General features: G+C 40.7%; 1 protein-coding gene across 3 annotated transcripts in view; it reads right to left on the reverse strand.

Annotated features, from left to right (window-relative positions):
* The window catches only part of DLG2 (discs large MAGUK scaffold protein 2), a 719,122-nt gene that overhangs the window by 325,096 nt on the left and 379,819 nt on the right, over positions 1-14,207 (reverse strand). For all 3 annotated transcript variants that reach the window (XM_081798954.1, XM_081798952.1, XM_081798953.1), the window contains one exon: positions 9,468-9,624. In XM_081798954.1, coding sequence (XP_081655080.1) covers positions 9,468-9,624 — 157 coding nt within the window. The remainder of the gene's footprint in view (positions 1-9,467; positions 9,625-14,207) is intronic.

Consider the following 14,207-nt stretch of genomic DNA (forward strand, 5'->3'; position numbering starts at 1 on the left):
TATTTAAACTTCAACTCCTCTCTCTGCACTCCAAATTCCCCTTACACTGCTCCACTGGTTTTCCAGACCTTCTAATAGATTCTATAATTTACTTATCCATTACTTAAAAAATATATTGTTAGTTTTTCCCACTAGAATGTAAGCACCATGAGGCAGCAATTTGTCTGTTTCCTTTTATTTTAACTCTTATATTCTTAATAATGCCTGGCACATAATGACTCCTGAAGAAACTGTTGCATAAATGAATGAATGCATGAATGAATAATTAGTTCTCATTAGGCACTGTGCTAATGGCTTAAATACATTATTTTATCCAATGCCCTTATCACTTAGGAAATTCTAAGGGTTTTAGGAGCTCTGTGCCACAAATGGGGATGAATACTAAATACAGCACCTCCAGCAGTGTGGCCTGGTGGTAGTTGGCCAGTGGTGACGGCCTCAAGGATAGCATCTTTAAAAAAAAAAAAGATCTTATTTATTATTTGAGAGAGAGAGAGAGAGCGCACAGGAGAGAGGTGAAGGGCAGAGGGAGAAGCAGACTCCCTGCTCAGAGGAGAGCCTGATGTGGGGTTCGATCCCAGGACTCCTGGATTGTGACCTGAGCCAAAGGCAGATGCTTAACCAATGGAGCCACCCAGGTGCCCCAAGGATAGCATCTCTAACAGACTGTCCTTCTACAGGATTTCCTCCCTGGCCTCTGACCCTGGTTCCCCAGCCTGGCTGAAGACCCAAGGAGCTGTTTGTTATTTCTCTAACAAATTCTTTTTTCATTTAAGCACCCAGAAGTCTGTTGTCTGGAGTCTAGAACTCCAGCACATAAATTCACCAACCATGCTCCCATCAGGCACATTTCTAAAGTAGTTAGCATTATAGGTGAGGAAGCTGGTTGTGATGGAAGGAGGCCTACCCCTGGTGTCCCATTGGCTTTGGGTTAGAAAATCACTCAACTCTTCAGTTTCTCCCTGTACAAAATGGCAAATGATCCCTTTCTAACCTATCCTGAAGGAATCTTACACGGAGCAAATGAGATAATGTTCAAAGCAAGGGGCTTGGTACATGGAAATGGTGAGGCAAATGGAAGGGATTAGAGATTAAGTTAGTCAGAGGCAAAAGCAAATGGGAGCTAAAAATTAGCCCACTTTCGGTTGAGGATCACTCCTCTTTACAACCTGAGATCTGTGCCAGGTTTTCCCTTTATCAGGGGTCAGCTTATGTGGAGAAGGCTTAGGATCAAATGTTTACCCCTTGAGGCTTATATAGGAACTCTTAATCATCTAAACATCTTTTTGGAAGAAGACTATATATTATAAACACATTTTAAAATTAAACATCACATGGGGAGTCTGGGTGGCTCAGTCAGTTAAGCATGTGCCTTTGGCTCAGGTCATGATCATGGGGTCCACTCAGTGGGGAGTCTGCTTGTCCCTCTTCCTCTGATGCTCCCCCTGCTTGTGCTCTCTTTTTTCCTCTCTCTCTGGCTCACTCTCTCAAATAAATAAAATCTTTAAAAAAATAAAATTAAACATCACATTTAGCATGTAAAAGAATATTTATTTAATATTTTCTGATCTGTTGGAATTCCTATTTGTCTATTAGGAAAGGATCTGTCTGATTTGGAATACATTCCATTGGCCAGAAAGCTAAAAGTTTTAAGATATTCTGAATCTTCAGGACAGAGGGGCCCCATGGGCCATGAGTCAGAATAAATACAACTGAGAGGAGCCCTGGGGTTCCCAGCTGCCTTAGAGAAGTGGGCAAGGATGAGTCTCTTATTCATTCATTCATTCATTAAACATTTGCCCAGTAGCTGGGTTTCTGTTAAGCAATGGGATGCAGAGATGAATCAGACATAGTTAGTCCTTGCCCTCAAGGGAAGCTTCAGAGAATTTAGATGTTGCTTTAAGTCACCTTAATTTTAGAATCTATATGTAAAATGACTTCTGTGGTGGCTCATATATCTCCTTGTAAATGCTCTACTATTTCAGGCATTTATGCTTTTCTCACTAAATGGACTTAAAGTGTGGACAGCCTCAGACATAAGCAAACCGACAAATTCAATTTTCTTTCTGAAGTCTGCCATTACAGAAAAAGCGTAACTTTGAAATCAGAAACAACAGAGGTTCAAATACCCCTGTCATTGCTGATTAGCTGTGTGATCTTGGGCAAATCATTTCATGTTTCTGAGCCTTCAGCCCAACATGGTTGTTGCTAGAATTTGGTGAAATCACAGTACGTTACGTTACTTGGTACTAAGCAGATACTCAAAAAATATTAGGCATTTTATCCCTAATTCTCCACTGTTCTTGCTTTTTCTTTGTTGGGAAGCATCTCCTATGGAAAGCCTTCTCGCATTCCCAGGCTCGGCTAATGATAGCCTCTTTGTGCCCATGTGCTTCCCCAGAACTTACCATCAGTACTTCCCGTATTATATTGGAAATAATCTATTTACGTGTGTGTCTCCCCACATGAGCCTGAATGTTCACTAAGGACGTAGCTATATTTTTCATGTTGGATCTTTAAAGCCTTGTAGTTTTTGGCACTTAGTAGATGCTTAGTAAATGTCTGCAGCTTGATTTTATGTGAATAGGTAAATAAGTTCTATGTAAAGAATATCCTTTATCTAATGCTCCACAAACCCCTTCCTCATTTATATTTCTGTCTGATGAGGATCTTTCCAGATTTCCTCTTTAGTCTTAGTCTTAGGTATTTGGGTTGCAGTCTCCCCACTGCACCTCTGAACTCTGCAAATAATGTTTCACTGTGGAAATGTTACTTCTCCTAAATAAAACACTTGTATGAGTTCTACTGGAGATTAGTTTAAGGCAGAATTTCTAAAAGTATATTCCATTGGATAGTAATTCATATTCCAGGGGAAAAAAGATTCTTTAGTCAAATAAGGTTAAAAAAAATGCTTTAATAGCACTTCTTTATTTGCTATAAGACTTCTCAGATCCTTCATTTGATCATGAGCCTTTTTTCATGGAGCATTTCACAAATCTAGTATAATATAGAATGCATTTGTAGAACTATTTCTTGGAGAAAAATTGGAACTGGTATCACTGAAGTTCAGACTTTTGAAGGCTGCATAAAGCTGGGTAATGAAATAGTTTTTCTGTGGGTTATCTATTAGAAATCTGACTTTTTAAAAAAAAAAAAAGTAAAAAAAAAAAAGAAATCTGACTTTTAAGTGCATGTTTCCCGATACTATTCTTGCTGCATCTCTACAAGTTGTGATATAGAGAGTGTTAATAACCATAAGCAGTACTTAATAAATGTATCAGAAAATAGCAATGTTAATTTCGTCTTGCTAACATGCCCATAAATTTTATCGGGTTTATTCATTTGATGGTATCATTCACTAGCCAGATTCTATGTCAGACAATGAAGATGCTTCCTAAGTGGAGTCTGGGGCAATGCACAAATTGTCTGGAGCCCTTTGGGTCATAGAAGGCCCTTGCTCATTCTGAATTCCTTTTCAGAGGAAATTTAGTACATGCACAGGTGCCTGGTGGGAGTTTGCACCCATCAACATGGCTATGCTTTCATTAGAGCAGTGGAACACTTCCATGTGGATCGCCAGTAAGTAATTCCTGCCCTGAGACCTCTCAAGTGACCCACAACCCTGGCTGCCCCAAGACTCCACTTCCATCCAATCCTGTAGCTGGGGCCCTATGGCCATGCATTGTATGGGCTGGTGCTAAATCGTATGTGCCAAGTTGCTAAATATTTTGAGTAGTACCCCTGATTGGAGGAGAAAAAAAAGCCAGGGTGGCTGAGATATATATGAGAGTAGGGGAAGTGGTGTATATGCAGCCAGGGAGGCAGGCAGGAGCCAGGTCCTACAACACCTTGTAGGCTATGTTAAGAATTTTGGACTTTATCTTAAGAATGACAGAAAGTGGGCGCCTGGGTGGCTCAGTTGGTTGAGCGACTGCCTTCGGCTCAGGTCATGATCCCAGGGTCCTGGGATTGAGTCCCGCATCGGACTCCCTGCTCTGCAGGGAGCCTGCTTCTCCCTCTCCCACTCCCCCTGCTTGTGTTCCCTCTCTCGCTGTGTCTCTCTCTGTCAAATAAATAAATAAAATCTTAAAAAAAAAAAATAAAATAAAATAAAAAAAAAGAATGACAGAAAGTGACCGAAAAATTTTAAGAAAAGGGGAGAAATGACATGGTCGGATAGGCTTTTAAAAGGCTCGCTCTTCCCAAAGGTTGAAAGTCGATATGGGATGGGGGATTTCTGTGCATCCTGGGACATCTATAGGAATAAAGGACTTGGGAGGCATAGCTATGCCCTGCTAATCCCTACCCTTTGGCAGATGGGCCAGGGGTCAGCCTGGATGGTGCGGCTCTGAAGCCAAGGCTGAGGAAAAGCCTCTCCCACAGAGCCTTTCCAGTGGCCACACTGTTTTTATTTGAGGTGGTCCCTGAGCAGGGGAGCTGTGGGGCCCGGAGGTGGGCATTAAGACAAGTCCAGTAAGGTGGAGAGAAGTCTGAGTGAGTTCCACAATGGAGAGACAAAAGCCAGAGACCAAAGAGCCAGTGAGTGTAGAGAATGTGGGATTCAGCAGATGCCTGGAACAGGCACACGAATTCGGGGCAGGCTTTGAATGCTCTCTGGGCCAGAAATCTGAATTTAACAGGTCAGGGTTGGGGCAAGAAGTCTTCATCTTTTCAAAAACATCATCAATTCTGCTTGGTTAGATTTTACTTCAAAGGTGTTTAATAGGGTGCCCTGGCTGAGAGAGGACCCCGAAGTTCCTGACACCTTAATGAGACAGAGCAGGAGGGCAGGGTAGGGATGCACAAAAAATGCATTGTTGTTTAATGTACCAAAAATGTTCATAATTCCCATCAGCAAATACTGTTTTCCTTGAGCAAAATTATAAGATGGGCCATTGGTTACAAAGCTGTATACAGAGGACAGATATCTACCCATCTTCTTAGGGGAAGCTGTGAAATCCCCCTTAGCCCAAAAGCAGATGTTGAGTTGTTCCTGTTTGGAAATACATACTGCTGTGTTTAAGCTCATTTTAGTCTCTGACTCTTGTTGTCTGTCTCTTGGTGGGGGAAGGTGGGAGTGGGTAGAGGTGAGCCAAGGAAATGCTAGGGGAGGGGGAAGGTTTTGCTGGAGTTTGGGTGACTCCAAGTGTTGAAGAGGAGAGGAGAGAAGCTAAAGGTGTTGCTTAGGTGAGAGGCTTTGTGAGACTTCTAGTCTAAGCTGTTGTGCTTTTGAGACAAAGGGACGACAGCACAGAGCTGGGGAGATTGCTCCTGTCCCACATGCATGCAGGCCACAGAGCCTCTCTGGTATGTTGGGGAGTGCTGGTTTTAGGAATATTGAGAAATAGTCCCTTAAGCAGAAGCCCTCAGGGCGCCTCGGTGGCTCAGTCACTAAGCGTCTGCCTTCGGCTCAGGTCATGATCCCAGGGCCCTGGGATCAAGCCCCACATCGGGCTCCCTGCTCAGTGGGAAGCCTGCTTCTCCCTCTCCCCCTCCCCCTGCTTGTGTTCCCTCTCTCGCTGTCTCTCTCTCTGTGTCAAATCAATAAATAAAATCTTTAAAAAAAAAAAAAAGCAGAAGCCCTCAAGCACTGAAAACTATGAAAGCAAAGCTCCTACATGGGGCTGGGGGTTGGAGCCAGAGAGGAAGGACATGGCTCATGCTGCATGATCACTGAAAGGGATGGGTTTTGTAAGCTCTTAAGAGGATCACCTCAGGGAATCAAAGAGATAATTTGGGACTTTTGGGGGAGGGCAGGAGGAGGGCTGAATTTCAGGCATAACATTAGAAGTGACGATGCAGAGTTGTCATTTGAGGTAACAAGAGAAGGGTGACTTTATCAATACCCCAGGATGACGAAGAGTGTATATAGTGCTCACATTCTATTTGAATAACATAACAATAAGGATCTGGCAAATAGGCTCTGAACATGAAGATAGCAAGGTAACCTGAGAATTAATGAAACATCCAGGTGATCTGTGACTCATTTTTACTCTTTCTAAATCCACAATACAATTTCAATTTCAATGTAAAAATGCACAATTATCTATTGTACCTTCACCTCAACGACTGCAGCCTTTCACTATTTCCAGCCGTGCATCTTGGAACACAGTTTAACACTTAAAGTCCATCAAGGGTGAGCTGTGGAGTTAGCAAGGTCAGCTGGGGTGCTCTTTCTGAGGTTCCGAAGGAGTGAAAAAACTACAATTGCTCAGTGACACAGAAAAGATTCTCTGTAGGGGTATGGCCTCTACATGCTCTGCTCCACATTTTCATAACAAAGCACTGAAACAAATAATAACAGGAGCATTTTTATCTTTTCCTCTGCAGGAAGAATGCCTGAGGAGGCTATTGCACTAGTTAATGTGATTGCACGCTGAATGTCCTAAATTCTCCTCCACCAACACCTCAAGAGTATGGTTCAATTATTGGATAAGACTTCTACAACAAATGCCCGAGAAACGGAATACATAAAGGAGAAGTTAGAAAATATCACTCACAGTACGTGTATAAAACGTAGCCTATGGTGATGATTTCTTTACTTTCATCTTCCTAGCTACTTTAGTTCTATAGTTCTGGTGGGGAGGGGGCAGGGGAGGTTAATAAAGCCCTACAATGGAGCTTCGCGGCCCTCCATCCTCAGGTTGCCATGTTTAGACAATGCATGAACACTAGATGGCGCCCATAATCTTAAACATAGTAAAAGTCTGGTGGTTTTTCTTTATAAAGAAGTACGGCTACCTTGTTAGGAAGAGTCAAGTATGGGACTCAAGCATTTCCTACTATTGTTGTCCTGTGAAGTGCTTCTTATGTGAGGGTTTGGTGGTCAAATAAGTTTGGGAAAACACTGCCTCTGAAGAGACTCCCAATGCACACTGGTAAACCAGATGTTTTTCACATGTAATAGATATATTGATATATTTGCTTAGGCTGTGAATATTTTAAGTACAGGATATTTATCTCATTCTTTGAGATCTCAAGTCCTAGTACAAAATCTGTGACATAGTAAGTCATTAATAAAATAAATTATCTCTAAAGTTTGTATAGTCTGTGTAGAAGAATAATTCTGGAATGCAGGCATGGACATTCTGCCCCTGATTAGAAGGTTAACTATCTCTTATTCAAGTCTCTTAAGACCAGTTGAGGACAGGGACCTACCCCCCCCAGCTCCTCTCTCTGGGGATTCTAGTTCTCTTTTCTGAACTTACTACATTACTGTTAGCATAAGTCATTTACAAAATAATTTTACATGATCTAGTAATAGAATTTGCATTTAACTCTTGATTGCTATTTTGAGTTTTTGTTCTTGTGTTTTCCAGGAAGGTATAGTTTGTCCTTATATATCTAGTGTAAGCTGTAGATGCAAAATATCATATCCTCCACATTCCATTGTTAATAATTCTGTTCTTCTGCTGTCCTTCCATATTGTAATATTTGAGTGTTTCGAGCCTGTTTATTCTTTTCTTTCAGTATTAACCTATGAAATTCCAATACTGATCCTTGAAACTAGCCAACTTCTAGCTACAGTTTAAATAACTTCTTGCAAACTAAAAAAGAGAAATGTTCCCTCTTCCTTGTCAATTGCAAAAAGTAGATAATATTTTTATCATTGAACTGTCTTTGCAAATGTTATACATAAGAAAGGATAGGGTATCTGAACATCAGAGACTATTGTAATATTCTATGGACTGTATGGTGTACACACTCTTGTGATACTGGGCAGTGAGCATCAATTCCCACTCAGCCACGCCATCACCAAGGTAAACAACTGATACACTTACAACCATTCTGCACCCATATATAATCATTATTTTCATTTTCAGTAGAGTATTCAGTAAATCATATGAGATAGTCAACCCTTATAAAATATTATAAAGTAGGGTTTGTTTTAGGTGATTTTGCCCAAAAGTAGGCTAATTTAAGTGTTTTGAGCATGTTTACTAAATGCATTTTTGACTACAATATTTTCAGCTTACACTGGGCTTATCAGGATATAACCCCATTGTAATTCCAGGAAGATATGTATCATTTAAGTGTAGAAGAAGTATGCAGAGGGGAGTAGTCAAAGGGGTGACATTCAGCTCTTGGATGACAAAACAAGGTCCTACCATGGGATCTGACCCTATTTCTCCCATACTCAATCCATCCAGACATCTGCTAGCTAAGGAATAAGCAGAGGACTTAATGTATGGGAGAACTACCAGAATGGATAAGGAAAGGCCATCCATTCAGACCCCTGGACAATTTGCTCAGGTCAATTGACTATATTACCCAGGTATTGTGTGTGTGAGGGAAAGGTGGGGATGGCATGATAGCTAACAAAGATAAGGTCACTTGGAAAATTCTAGTTCTAAATCACAGCTATAAAACAAAGACAAGTTTTTCTAAGTACACAATGAAAACCACAAAGTAAGTGCTTCATTGAGTTATGAACCATAAACTCAGCCATAGGAACTAGGCTCCTTAGATTATTTCCCATTATTTGAATGATTACCAAAATTTCAGTATGGTCATGAACACTCACAATGTTTTTAACTACCTGTCACAGAGTTTATACCAGAAAGAAAGCTTGATCTATTGGAAAGAAGCAGGCAATAAATATTTCAATAAAAGAAAGGAGAAGAAAGGAGGAAGGAAGACAGATGGAAGGGAGGAAGGGGGAAGGGAAGGAAGGAGGGAAGAGAGAGGGCAGGTGTGATGGGCATTAAAATTGAACATTTAGGGGGGCTTGGCTAGCTCAGTCAATAGAGCATGTGACTCTTGATCTCAGGGTTGTAAGTTTGAGCCCCATGTTGGATGTAGAGATTACTTAAAAATAAAATCTTTTAAAAAAGCCCTGAATATTTAAATCCCAGCTCTTATTCTCTCTAGTTAGGTAAACACTGACTTAACCTCTCTGAACTGTATTTTTGTCCTCTGAACATGGGGCAATAGCTTTCATGGTGATTGTGAGAATCAAAAATTATTTCTATAAAATGCTTGATTAATAATAAGTGCTTAATAACTTGTTGCTGGTAATTCTTGCATTTAGGTAAATGGTGCTGCTGCTACCACTTATCAGTGGCATCCAACTGCGTATTTCATGTACTTTCTTATATAGTTATATGCAACAAACTATATGCTTATAAAGGTGCTATTTTTAGAATATAGTCATGGATTTGGGAAAAAATCTGCATTAAAAATAAATAATATCTTAAAAAGGCATGATTCTCAATGCTCTTTTGGATGCATTATACGTGTCATAAAGTCTACATGAAAACACTAGCACTTTTACCTGTATCTGAGGGAACTGAGTTACAAGCACCAAGTACTTCAACACCATTTAAACCGCAACATGTGCTGGAAGCCATAATGCTCTCCTCCATTTTTCCTTTTTAATTAAGGTGCTTCTGGAGTCAAAATTGAAAGTGACTTTTTCTCAAATGGTGTCAGATATGGAGGAATAAAGATTAAGAAGAAATACTCACGGATAGGATCTGGTCTCCTCTCTGGAGCTCCCCACTCAGGTCTGCTGGTCCACCAGCCAGAATGAAGGATACAAAAATACCTTCTCCGTCTTCCCCACCTACGATGTTGAAGCCCAGGCCAGTGGAGCCTTTGTGCAGGACCACCTTGCGCGGCTCCCTGAAGAAACAAGTAGAAAACAGAGCTCACAGGGTGACCCATTCCAGATTTAGGTTGCTTTTACTTTCATTGAGATATATGATACCAGCAATTCACTACTGATAAAATGGCTTCCCAAAATAAGATACATTAGCACTCCAAGAAAAATGCTAATATCAGGGCAGATATATAGTGCATTTTTCACTATAACAAATGCTAAAGTACCATGCAAAGTCATTCTTTAATTCCAAAATATTTTCTTAAACTGGCCTTACTCCCACTTTTCCTTTATTTAAAACATCTGTTCTTGTATTTTTTTAAATTGAGACATAATTGACATAGAACATTATTTAGCTTCAGGTGTACAATGTAAGGATTCAATATTTGTATACATTGTGAAATGATCATCAGAATGAGTCTAGTTAACATCCTCCACCACACGTAGTTAACAATTTTTTTCTTGTGATGAGAACTTTTAAGATCTACTCTCAGCTACATTCAAATATACAATGCATTATTATGCACCATGTTGAATACCATGTCCCAAGGACTTACTTATTTTAAAACTAGAAGGTTGTATCTTTCAACCACCTTCACCCACTTCACTCTCCCCACCCACTTGCTCTTCTATTGAGCACCGCAGTGGTGCTCAGTAGGATGAATGTGTCCAAAAAAGGGAAGAGAATTTGGGGGACAAGAGACAAGACTGAATAGGCCAGATCATGAAATATCTTACATGTTTGTTTGACTGTTAATTAAAATTTACTCCATAGTAGTGAGACCCATTGGAAGATTTTGAGGCATTGAGAATATTTAAATCCATTTCAGGAGCATTAACAAACATTCATATGTAGGATTGCTGGAGAGAATGCAGATATGATGGGAGGTAGGAAAATTGGTTTGGATGTTGACGAAATAATCCAGGTTTGAGAAAGTGAGAGTATGAACAAGGGTGACAGCAGTGATAATGAAAACAAAGGGTGACATGAGAGAGGAAATCCGAAAGGAGAAACAGTGGGTCCAGAGACTGACTCAGGTAGTAGAGGAGAGAGGGATAAATATCTAAGTAACTGGCAAAAGGAAGGGGAACTAGAACCCAGGATCACAAGGATGAGTATGATTTTGACATGCTTCATTCCAGATAATGGTGCATCACCCATGTGACATTTGGAAGCTGTTGGAGACAAAAGGTTAGGAATATGGATCCACAAGGAGGACTGCAAATGCAGATTCAGGGTCATCCATAAAAAGATGAGAGATAAAATCTTGAGCCATTAGTTAATTGAGTTTGTGTAGAGGCTAGATAACTATAGAATATAGAATTTTAAGGTATCTTAGAAGTCATCTAGTTCTATTTTCTTTTAAGTAGTTTCGAAAAAGGTATTCTGTAAGCCTTGGGTTTGACTAAGGCACCTTTCATATCACCCATCCTCCTCTCAGAAGTATCCCAGTTTCAGTCATTGAAGTTTCTCTCATATTTTCTTGCACTTAATGATATAAGAATGGCAAAGAGCGATCCAATATATTTTTATACTAATGACTGCACAGAATCTATTATTCATGATCACATTGCCATGTACAAAGCTATGTGTTACATATCTATGTTTAGCTAGTTTTGAGGAAGGCTGTAAAATGCACATATACCTTGGACTATAAATATTACAATGCAATGCATTAAGTCAGAGGCAACTTGACATAGAGTTCCTTTATTTTATTCTACAAATACTTCGTAAGCACTACCATACCAGGAATTGTTCCAAGTACTTAGAAAGTTTATACGCAAAACAAACATCCCTGCCCCATTTAACTAAATACCTGGGTGCCCTGTGACCCAGTCAAGATGACATATATAATTAACTAACTATCACAAAGACTGAGCACCCTGTTTCCTTGTTGGCTGCCAGTTGGGGGTGTCTCTCAGGTTCTAGAGGCTACTCACATTCCTTGTTATGTGGCCACCTCTATGTTCAAGGTGGCAATGACACACTGAATTGGAATTTTCTCATTTGGAATTTCTGTGGCTTGCTCTTCCACAACTAGATAGATCTGACTTTTTGCTTTTCAGTGGTTTGTGTGATTAGGTTAGGCCTACCCAGATAATCTCCCTACCTTAAGATCAAGTGATTAGTAACCTTAAGTACATTTGCAAATTCTTTTTTCCATGTAAGGTAATTTAACTGTGGGAGTAACATCAGGGGGTAGAAATCATGGGCCCATCTTAGAATTTTGCCTACCACAGGCAAAGAGACAACAGGGGACAAAGGGCCTTGTGTAAAAACACTGATTTTTACTCTGACAAAATGGGGAACCACTGAGAAGAAGATTACTTGATCTAATTTATGTTTTTTTTTTAAAAGATTTTATTTATTTATTTGACAGAGAGAGAGCGACAGCAGGAACACAAGCAGGGGGAGTGGGAGAGGGAGAAGCAGGCTTCCCACTGAGTGGGGAGCCCGATGTGGGGCTCGATCCCAGGACCCTGGGATCATGACCTGAGCCGAAGGCAGACGCCCAATGACTGAGCCACCCAGGCGCCCCCTAATTTATGTTTTTAAATGGTTACTTTGGTATAAAAAAAGATCCAAGGGGCCAAGTTCGAAAAAGTGATACGAGTAATGTGTCTAGTTGCTATATGCAGGCAAAATAGTGGCTTGGCTGAGGATGGTATTAAAGGAAGTGGTAGGCAATGGGTACATTTCCAGTAAGTCCTCTCTCTGTCCAGACTGAGTAATTTCTGTTTTTCTATCTGCACATTCAGTGATTCTTTCTTCTGTCTTATTTATTCTGTTCTTGAGCCCACTCAATGAGTTTTTTACTTTGGTTTTTGTATTTTTCAGCTTTAATATTCCATTTGGTTCTTCTTTATACCCTCTTTTCCTTTGCTGAGACTTTCACTTCTTTTCCCATTTATTTAAGTGTATGTGTAGTCACTTACTGAAGCATGATGAGTACTTTAAAATTCTTGTCAAATAATTCTAACACCTGTGTTACCTCAGTGTTGTTATCTGTTGGTTATCTTTTCTCATTCAAGTTGAGATCTTCCTGGTTCTTGGTATGAGAAGTGATTTTATTATATACTGGACATTTGGGTATTACAGTGTAAAATGCTATATCCTACATAAGTGTAGTTTTTTGTAGATCAGTTTAGGTATAGCCTGCAGATCCAAATGAGATGGATATTCTCATACTTATCCCTGGTGACACCAGGGAGGAAAGTGGGGTACTAACTAGTATTCTACTCACTCTACCTCATTGCCACTTAGTAGGGGTAGAAGCTTAGCTCCCTATGGGTCCACTGACACCAATGACGGAGTGAAAATGGGGTGCTGACTAGCACTGCCTTGAACCATTTTGTTCGATTCCTTGCCTCTAGGTGGGGCTAGAAGTTCAGCGCCCCACCTCTGCCCTGCTGACACTACCCTAGGGGGAAAGTGGTCTGTCAACTAGCACTGCTTCCCTCTTCCTCCTTCTACCTCATTGCCACTGGCCAGCAGTAGCAGTTCAGCTTCTGGCTGGTCTCCACCAGTACCAAGGGTAGGGAAATGGAAAGCTAACTAGCATCACCTTATTCCAGCTTGTTGCTGCTTGGTGAAGGTGCAAGTTCAGCTCCCCACTGGAAAACGGAGTGTCAGCTAGCATCATCTCATGCCACCTTGTTCTACCTCTTTGCTGCTGGATAGGGGTGAAAGTTCAGCTCTTATTTGGCCCACTGACACTAGCCCAGTGGAGGAAGTCCAGGGCCATCTTAGAATTGCTCTACTGGCTTCCTTTGGTGGGGACAGAAGTCTAGCTATCAGCTCAGTCCACTGGCACTGCAGTGAGGGGACAGTTTTTCCTTTGGTGTTTGGCTAGAGTTGGAACAGTATTATCAAAAGGTTGGGGAAATCGGAGGGGGAGATGAACCATGAGAGACAATGGACTCTGAAAAACAAACTGAGGGTTCTAGAGGGGAGGGGGGTGGGAGGATGGGTTAGCCTGGTGATGGGTATTAAAGAGGGCATGTTCTGCATGGAGCACTAGGTGTTATGCACAATGAATCATGGAACACTACATCAAAACACTAATGATGTAATGTATGGTGATTAATATAACAATAAAAAATTTAAAAAAAAAAGGTTCCCTGTTCTATTAGTCTACCCTTTTGCCAATTCTTGGGTTACAGGTTGCAGGCTTTTCTTGAAGCTTTTTTAGTCTGTTCCTGTTGACAGAGGTGCCAGGGTGTAGGTGTCTCCAGGGCTCCATCCAGGATACACAAGAAGTAGAAAGAAAATTCAGGGAACTCACCACAGTGTCATTCCTCTCTGAGCCAGTCTTATTTCCAGTTTGTGTAGTCTTCCCATGTTTATCATGTGTAAAGTTGTGTGTGTGTGTGTGTATGTGTGTGTATTAATAAGAGGGAGGATTAGAGAGAAATGGGGATACTCTATTTTTGGCTGCAATCAGAAGTCCAGGTTCTGGATACATTTTGAAGGTAAGGGTCAACAAGATTTTGATGAAAAAGTTATTGTAGAAATATCCCCTTCCCTCAGTCTAAAACACATACTCTTAGTAGGTCCAGTGACTTTCAAGCTATACATAGTAAACACAGATGGAGGGAAGGGGCT

This window comes from Leptonychotes weddellii, chromosome 11 (assembly GCF_054177405.1).
Source record: "Leptonychotes weddellii isolate Sample4059 chromosome 11, ASM5417740v2, whole genome shotgun sequence".
NCBI classification, from domain to species: Eukaryota; Metazoa; Chordata; class Mammalia; order Carnivora; family Phocidae; genus Leptonychotes; species Leptonychotes weddellii.